We start from the raw sequence: 8,636 nt of genomic DNA, 5'->3' as shown, positions 1-8,636 counted from the left end.
AGGCCCCAGGCGGACCTGCCATCCACAGACACAGAGCAGAGCCGCCGGCGCAGGGGGCTCCCCCAGACTCCGTGGCACCTCCAGCCCGAGTGTGGAGCGGGGGCCCCGTTCCCGCCCCCGTCTGTGGGCAAGGCCGCTCCTTAGAATGTCCGCAAGGCGAGGGTCTGGCCTCCCACTTCACTGTCCAGGGAAAAACCGAAGGCTCGGGTGGGGAGACAGCCACAGCCCACAGGGCTGGAAGATTCTCTAGGCCTGGAGCACGCTGCCTCTCTGCTCACAGCTCTCGCGTCCCCTTGTTCATGGGGGCGGCAGTGGCCAACAGAAGTGCCCACTTTGGCTCCTGTGATGCTTTACAGTCGTTATGACACGCATTGCTAATATCAGTAATGGGGAGTTTCTCCGGAAAATGCAGGTTTCCTTGTCGTGAGGGGTCAGCACGTTGGCCCAGGCTGGGTTCACGCTCCCGTGTGGTCGTGGCCCCCGGGCGGACAGGCAGGTGCTGCCCGAAATGGGGCACAGGCACCTCGGTAGGTGCAGCCTTACTCTGCATGCGCCTCGTTACGGGCACTACCGCCTCTTCCTTCTTTCGACCAAGGATGCCGAGCCTCAGAGGGAGCAAGTTACTAGCCCAAGGCCGCACGGCTCGCTGGTGGGGAGGCTGGCATTCCAGGTCAGGTGGATCTGCGGCCAGAGCCCGAGCTCCTGACGACGGGGTTCCTGCCCCCCACCCCTCCAAGGCAGGGCCCCTGCCCTCCGCTGCAGCCCCACCACCCTCCACTGGGCCAAAGACCCTGCAGCTGCAGTCCTGTTGCGCTCCCTACTGCCACCAGAGTTGCCCGCTCGACCGTCAGAGTCCCACCGGCCCTTCCAAGCTCGGCTTGCTTGGCTTGGTTCATTCCTCGAGTGGTAGCGGGCTGCGCGCTTGTCCGCTGCTGCGGTCCCACCAGATGCTCCTGGAGGCCGGAGAGTCCTGCTGGCAGCCGGCAAGGTAGCCTGGGTTTAGTGGGCATCTTTGAAAGAGGCGGGGGAGGGGAAGGGAGTGGGAGGGAGGGAAGATGGATGGTATGGTAGAAGGCTGAAGCCAGAACCGCCCCCCCCAACTCCAGCCCCCTGCGGTGCCTGCAGGACCAGTCCCGGATGGGTCTGTGTGCTGCTCAGATAAGAAGTCTCCCAGGGCAGATGGTCCCTACCAAAAGCAGCCGCAGCCCAGGGGCAGCAGTGCCAGGGCCTATCCTCCCAGGCCTGGAGTGCCCAGACAGGCTGGAGAACCGGCTGGGCCAGACTGCCCCACCCAGCCCCTCCTCCCCCTGCAGGGACAGGCTGGGGGCCCTGGGGTCTGCCTCTGAAGGCTTGGCCTCCCCTCCCCTTGCTCTCCAGCAGAGGTCATGTTGCCAACCTGACTCTGGGCGGTGGGGGGGGCAGCCCCTAGGGTTGCCTGCATGGAAATTGGTCCCCGGGAGTGACCCTGCACCCGAGCACTCCAGATAAACCTGGCGTCTAGCCCCAGCTGTTTTGGATGGGGGGAGGGGGGCTGTGTCTCTTGGCAAGCCCCTGTCCCTCTCTGGGCTCTCATTCCCCAAACTAAAATGAGCATGATAACAACTGGTTTGTCCAAACCCACATCCAATAATAATAATAATAATAGTAATAATAATAATAATAATGACTTTATTAACTCTTCTGGCTTCTCTGCTCTGCATTCCCTCCCAAGAACCCAGTGCCCTCTCTGCCTGGGGCCTGCTGGCCACCCTGGGCACCCTTCTGGGGCAGTGAGTGGGACATTGGAGGCAGAGGTGGCACCCATCAATCAGCCGCAGTTCTCAGCCCCCCACCCAACCACCACCCAGCTCCTCTGCCTACTAATTGCAGGGTTGCGAGATGCCAGCTGCCTCCCAGGCCCCAGGCGGACTCCTCCCCATGGAGTGGGGCTCCCTGGAAAGCCTCCCAGTTCTCCTCCAGCCCCACAAATCCAGCTGCGTTGGGGATTGTCTCCATGGTGCCAGACTCCCCCTTCCGCAGGAGGTCGCCTATAAAGGTGTAAACATAAAGCCGCCTTCCGTGGTTTTCCCACTTCCCAGGCTTCCCAAAGTCAGAGAGGTGCATCCTAGCCTTCCCTTACCCCGCTCAAGAGCTAGCCATGGCTCCCCGTTGCTGGGCAAATACGGTCTCATTCCTCATCCTGGCCCCGGGGGTGCCCTCAACATGCCCTTAGGCATGTTCTCCAAGTCAGCCTGCTCTCAGGTCCCTGTTACTCTCTGATGGTCTCAGGTCCCTATTACTCTCTGATGAAATCCAGACAGGCCCTTGCTATGACCTCTCTCCCCACCCCACTGGCTTCGTCAGCACTGTCTCTGCCCCTGCTCCAGTGGCCTGGTTGGCCTGGAAGACAGCTCTGCCAGGAGCTCACACCTGGCCCTCCTGCTCTGAGGGCAGGGGTCCTGCCGCTGGGGATTTGGCTTTCCCCAGGAGACGAGGGAGATTACCGTTCAGAGCTGATTCTCCTCCTCCAGGGGGTCCTTTAATTTTTGCCTTTACAGCCTGGGAGGTGGGCAATGGCAGGACGGGGGAAACGAGGCCCAGAGAGGGAAGGGACCAGCCAGTGGATGAGAGGATGGGGATCTGAACCCAGGAAATGGACGGGCCGCTGCTCTCAGCTACAGCCTGAGCCCGAGTCTGGGGTCTGAGCCGGTTCAGAGCGGGCGGGAGGAGGGAGCTGATGACACAGACATCGAGCCCTCTTCCCTTCAGATACCCTGCAAGACCCTCTCGTCCCGCACCGCACTTCAGCCTCTAACTTAGGCAGCTCGGGGTTGGGAATCTCCTTACCTGGCTGAGTAAACCGAGGTCCAGAGAGCAAAGCAGCCTATGCAAGGGCCCCCAGCAACTGTGACCTGGCACTCCCTGGGCCCTCTTAATAGTGCTGTGACCCTTCGCTCCTTCACCTTCTCCATTATCATAGTAACTTGAAGCAGCGCAGCCAAACAGACGTGGCTTCACCTACACCCCTGCTAGGCACCTGTGCCCCTCACCCGCCTTCCTGAGCCTGCCTCAGTTTCTACCGCGGGGTGCTGTGGGCATTAGCGCGTTTGCCAAGCTCCGAACAGTACCCCTTCGCTTTTGTCCAAGGACCCCATCGAGTCTGGAAGTGCTGTGCACTTGTCCCTGGGGCGTGGGGATCTTTGTCTGGGATCTGCTCTGCCCGCAGGCACCGCCCACTCAGCCCCACTCCTCGGAGCAATCTCAGAATCCCCCACCCAACCCCTCGCCCTGTCGCCCAGGTCTCTTGATTCCAGGTTGGAATGAGGCTGGGGGGGCGGGGGGGATAGTAGCACTGGGAAAGCGAAGGCACCTTTTTCCGTTCCTGGACCACCAGCTCCGCCCCCACCAACCGCACCCCAGTGACAAACTGGAATTCTGTGTGTAAGAAAATCCCTTGAGATGTGGCTGGTGGGAATCCCTTATCAGATAAAGTTTATCTGATCCCCCAGCCCCCCCCCACAAGGGCTGAAGTGAGGAAGCTGCCAAGCGAAGGAGGGTGGGCTCAGAGAGAAAAAGGTGCCATACCAGGCAGCCTGCCCCTGACTACTGATGCTCATGACAGCCGGGTGAGGTGTCACGATTATTCTCCCACCTTAGCAGGTGCGAACACTGAGGATGAGACCCCCAGCAGCTTCCCCAGGTGTCCTAGCCGCTGAGAAGCAGGATTCGAACCAGGGCCACCACTGTGCAGAGCCGATGCTGGAACGCCGCACCAGCGGCTCCCGGGGCCCTGGGAGGTCTGGATGGATGGCGTCACTTCTCCTCTCCCACCGTGCCCTGCCACCTCACTGTACCAATGTGCTGGCTTCCTTTTTACTCCTTCAGTACCCCAAGACCATTCCTGCCTTGGGGCTCCAGGCATGCTGTTCCTTCTGCCCTGAAGCTCCTTTCCCTCCACATCCTTCCCTGGCTCCTCTCGCCGCACAGAGATTCCCTCTCCTGGGCCCATGAACCTCCATCTCAGCCCTTTGACGTTGATTTTTCCAGATGGCTTCTCCTTTTGCAAGTGCCCATTTATTCCCCTGCCTGGTGCTGACTTCCCGCTCCCTTCCAGCCTGTGAATGCTCTGTGGGCTAGAATTTGGGGTCCTTTTTAGTCACCCTCGTAGCCAGCAGCTACACCTGCCACCTAGCAGGAGCTCACGGAGTGTTCGGCAAGTGAACGATGAGTGAATGGATGAGCAAATGAATGAGGGAGCCTCCATGCTCCTTCTCAGGCACCTGCTCTGGGTCCCCAAGGCCAGTCCCGGAGGCTCAGGTCGGTCAAAGGCAGTAAGAGATGAAGTTATAAACCAGGGCCAGCAAATGGAGTGTGCAAAGTTTTTTGAGAGGAAACTCAAAGATGCAGCGCTATTAAAAATTGATATTTCAATGAGATAATCCCTCTCCTAGGCTTTTAATTGATTGTCTAAAAAGCCTTCCTCTGTTGTTATGCTTCTCTATTTGCAGGGACCATTAATTTTTTTATGGACGGTCAAACCCAGATAAAGTGGAAAGGCTACCGCATGGCTGATCCCAAAACAGTAACCAAGGCGCCAGGGACGACATCTGGGGGTCGGCCAGGACAGGTGAGATGGCCACGGGGCTGGACCTGGCTCCGGATACTGGGAAGAGGGGGAGCCCCTGCCTGCCCTGATCACACCCATGCCGCTCCCCCAAGCCCCCCGATGGGCCTGCGTGAAGGGAGGGGGAGCAGGTGGGGGCTCCCCAAGGGTGTAGGGCGGCTGCTGTGAGGCAGACCCCACTGTGGGAGTGGGGACCCCTGGGATCCCCCACCAGTCCCCTACCACTCCAGACCTCTGCTCCCACCTGCCCCTTGCAGGGTGGGGCTGGCGGTGGACAAGGAGGTGCAGGAGGATGGGAGTCAGGACCTCCGGGTCTGTCATTTCTTCCCAGGGGGGTGACACTGGCAGGCTTTTCGGGCCCAGCACAGAGTCAGGAAGGGCCAGTGTTGTTCACACCGTTGTTCCACCTCAGCATTCCTCTCCTGGCCCTGCAGGCAGTCCTCAGATCTACACCCCCTCTCCCCAGAGTGACCTCAGCTACCTTCTTTCTGCTTCCTCTGGCTCGGCTCTGAATCAGCCTCTGTGCTCTGCTGCCAAGCCTGTGGCCACGGAGGTGTTCTGCGTGCACCTGTCTGCACCTCCCTTCACGCAGGCCGCAGCTGCTTCTTCCCCCACCCCTTCCATGCCGCAGGGCCCTTGCACATGAGTTTCCCCCAACCCAGAACACTCCTCCTTCCTCCCTTCTCCACCTAGTTAACTCACTCATTTGCTTTCATCACTTCCTCAGGACATCTTCCCAGACAGGTGGCCCCAGAGGGTCCCAGCTACAGTGACAATGGACCAGGGCTGGGCTGGGCTGGCCCCTGGTTCTTTCTTAACTGATGGACCCATGAGCTGGCCTCCTGCACCTCCTCTCTGCTGCTCAATGCTCCTGACACCTCTTTTCTAGAAGGGAGAGGCCAAGCAGGGCCCGTGGCCTGTGCAGTCATACCAGGCCCTGTCCTCAGAAGGACCTCGTGCTTGGTTTAATGCTCTGTTATTGCTGTCTTGAAATGGACAATTCTAAAGGGAGTCCCACATTCTCATGTTGCGCTAGGGCCCGCTGATGATGTAGCCAATTTTGCTGCCAAGGGACGGATCTACTTCGGGCAATACCCAGAGGGTTGGTCCCCAGGACAGAGCAGCCCCGCCTTTAGCCATCACCAGTTCCCCCGGAGGACTGGCCTTATCTTCATATCTTTTCCCCACCTTCCCCACGTCCCCCTCAGCTCAGAAGCCCTCCCAGCTCTCACCACCTCACTGCGTTAGTGGGGAATGCCTTCTCCAGGCATCTCTATGTCTCAGACTTGGGGTGGGGCTCAGAGCAAGAAAAGAGGGTCTGGAAAAGTGCATGTCCTCATCCTCAGGTGGCGAAGGGGTAGAGATCCCCCCAGAGCAACCTGGCACAGTGTAGCCAAACCAGGTCACTTTCAGAACCCCATCTCGTAAGGAAGTCTGTAAGCACACGGAGCATTTAAGCGTGGATGCAAATGTTTAGCCACACGTGGGCTCTTTGTGGCTTTGTTGACCAAACCAAACGTGGTCAATCTAAATGACAGCGCCTTTCTCCGGGGGGAGGCCAGTCCGTCGCCAAATCGGCCTTGTTAAGGAGGGGGTGGGTGCAAAATCAGATTTGAATGGAGCGCACAGGGTGGGCTTGGCTTTCTCTCTCTGTACGTGGAAGACTTGACGTGTTAGTGTCTAGGTTTGTCTTCTTTCTTCTCCCTGACTCCCTTGGCTCCTGGTGGCTGGTCACCAGGCTCAGTCAGGGACACTTGACTTCCTGAGGATGTCTCCAGTCTGTCCTCTGCCACCACCTCTTTTCACTACCCAAGCCGCACCACCTCTCCCCTGCAAGACTCACCTCCACTTGCTGTCTTGCGTCCCCCAATTCCGTTTGGGCCCCTCCATCTAGTCTCTCAGGTGAGCCAGAAGGACTTTTTCAAAATGCGCATTGGATCCTGTCGGCTTCCCTGTTTAAAAACCCTTGATGAATTCCCCATTCCTATTAAGATGAACACCAAACCCTTGAAGCGGCCTTCGAGGCTCTCTGTGTGGTCAGCCTCACCGAGCACCATACTTCCCCTCTTCCCGCTGCGTTGCAACCACGCTGGCTTCCTCCCACAGTCACATACAGAGCAGAATCTCTCCTGCCACAGGGCCTTTGCAAGTGAATTTCCCCCAGCCCAGAACACTCCTCCCTCCTCCCCTCTCCACCTAGTGAACTCACTCGTTTGCTTTCATCACCGCCTTGGGACACCTTCCCAGGCAGGTCAGCTCTCCCGGTACCTCTTCTAGCCCCAGATTACCCCGCCCCCTCTGCCCTTCCCGCGGTTGCAGCTATAACGGAATTCTTCCATCAATGCCTGTCACTGTCACTAGACCATGAACTCCTCAGGGGCCAAGTTGTTCTCTTTTGTGCCCTGTGCCTGGCACAGAGTAGTTGCTCACAAGTTCGTTGAATGAGTCAATGAACCAGTGAGGGGGGAAGGCTGGCTCAAGTGCTCAGCCACGCTCCATTGCGAGCTCCAGGCCTGTCCAGGGACCCGCCTGTGTCAGACCTGCTATTAGCACATCGCAGGAGCGCTCAGGAAGGCAGCCCCCGCAGAGCCAGGGCGGTGCGCTGGGAGGCGGGGCTGGAACGCTGCCTCCTTCCTGAGAGCCTCTCTGCATCCATCGAAATTGTCCCTGGCCCAGCCTCCTTAAGAGGAAGCTGAGGGAGCAAGAGGGCCCCATCTCCTTCCTCTCCACCCCCCTCCTGGTCAGTCCCCTTTGATGTGAAGGTTCCTGGGGAGGCTGGTTTGTGTCACTGTGAAGGTGGGGGAGGGAGAGGGTCTTAAGTGGTGAACTGACCCCGGTCTCTGAGCTCCTGGACTGCAGAGGGGCCAGGGTTCCCACAAACGCCGGCCTCCTACCAACATTTGAAAAGAAGTCATCGGTCTGAGGACTGTGGCGGGTTTGCCCAGGATTCTGGGGACCCCTCGAGCCTCCAGCTTTCATCTCCTCTGACACTGGCTCTGTCAAGCCTGCCCTTTCCCCAAGAGCAGGCCTGGGGATGTCCTCGGTGGGGAGGGTGGGTGAGGAACTTGCACGTGGCCCCCTAGAGGACCAACATGGGCAAGGATTCCCATCCTCCTAGGTAATGTCAAGGCCCCAAGAAACAGAGACCGCACGGTCTCCAGTTCAAGTTCTGACATGACTGCGTCATCCTGAACAGATCTTCAATTTACCGGGCCTCAGTTTTTCTCCCTGTGAAATGGGGATTGCAGTATATATACTCTGGATGGCTGCTGTGAGGTTTAATAGGCTGGTATGGTGTTTGCCCAAGCATGGGCTCACGCCCCCATGGTCAATGGGAGGATGCATGCGGGTCACACTCCACAGAACAGCCCCAGCCGACCTGGGTCGCACAGCCAGAAAGCAATGGCCTGTTCATTTTTCTCTTCACCCTCTGCTGGTTGCCAGGGAAAGTCTCAGACAAGCGGTGGTGTGGGTTTAGGACCTACTTGCTCAGCTCCTTTTTAACAAGAGCTCGTCAGGCAGGCAATGCTAGCCAGCATATATTTAATGCATTTGTGTTATTTTTTAGGTATTTTATTTATATAGATTGTTCACAAGGCAAATAGAAAAATGTGAGCCGACTTAAAGAAAAAGTATGGAGCCAATAATAGTACAGGAGATGCTAGAATCGGGCAAAAAATCGCCAAGGGGCTGGAGTGGCTGGGGCTAGCCTGTCATAGTGTGGGCGAAAATACTTTGTAAACTGTCAAGGGACGTGCCAACCCAGAGCAGGGGTGAGGGACCGAAAGGGTCCACTGGGGAGCAGGGCTGGGCAGTTCCTGGGAGAAAATCTCAGGCCTGAGGGCCTAAGGTCAGAGTGTTCTATAAACGATTTAAAATAGTGACGCGTGACGAAGCCGCCCTTCCATTCTGTGCACGGGCACCGGGCAGATACTTCCACAGACAGTATTCTACGTCACCTTCTGTGTCGCCTTCATTGTTCCCGTCTCTGGAGGAGGAACTTGAGGCTCCAGAAGTGAAGGGTCTTGCAGCA

At 58.0% G+C, this 8,636-nt stretch overlaps 1 protein-coding gene across 1 annotated transcript; it reads left to right on the top strand.

Moving 5' to 3' along the window:
* Positions 1-92: 92 nt before the first annotated feature.
* LOC103673759 lies at positions 93-4,617 on the top strand. The gene is made up of 2 exons (XM_008702593.2): positions 93-988; positions 4,488-4,617. Exons 1-2 carry the CDS (start codon positions 387-389, stop codon positions 4,495-4,497), a joined length of 612 nt encoding a protein of 203 aa, XP_008700815.1. The 5' UTR covers positions 93-386; the 3' UTR covers positions 4,498-4,617.
* Positions 4,618-8,636: the final 4,019 nt, after the last annotated feature.

The sequence above is a fragment of the Ursus maritimus genome, unplaced genomic scaffold, assembly GCF_017311325.1.
Source record: "Ursus maritimus isolate PB19 unplaced genomic scaffold, ASM1731132v1 scaffold_19, whole genome shotgun sequence".
NCBI classification, from domain to species: domain Eukaryota; kingdom Metazoa; phylum Chordata; class Mammalia; order Carnivora; family Ursidae; genus Ursus; species Ursus maritimus.
The sequence above is the reverse complement of the archived record's forward strand: the minus strand, read 5'-3'. Positions and strand labels throughout refer to the sequence as shown.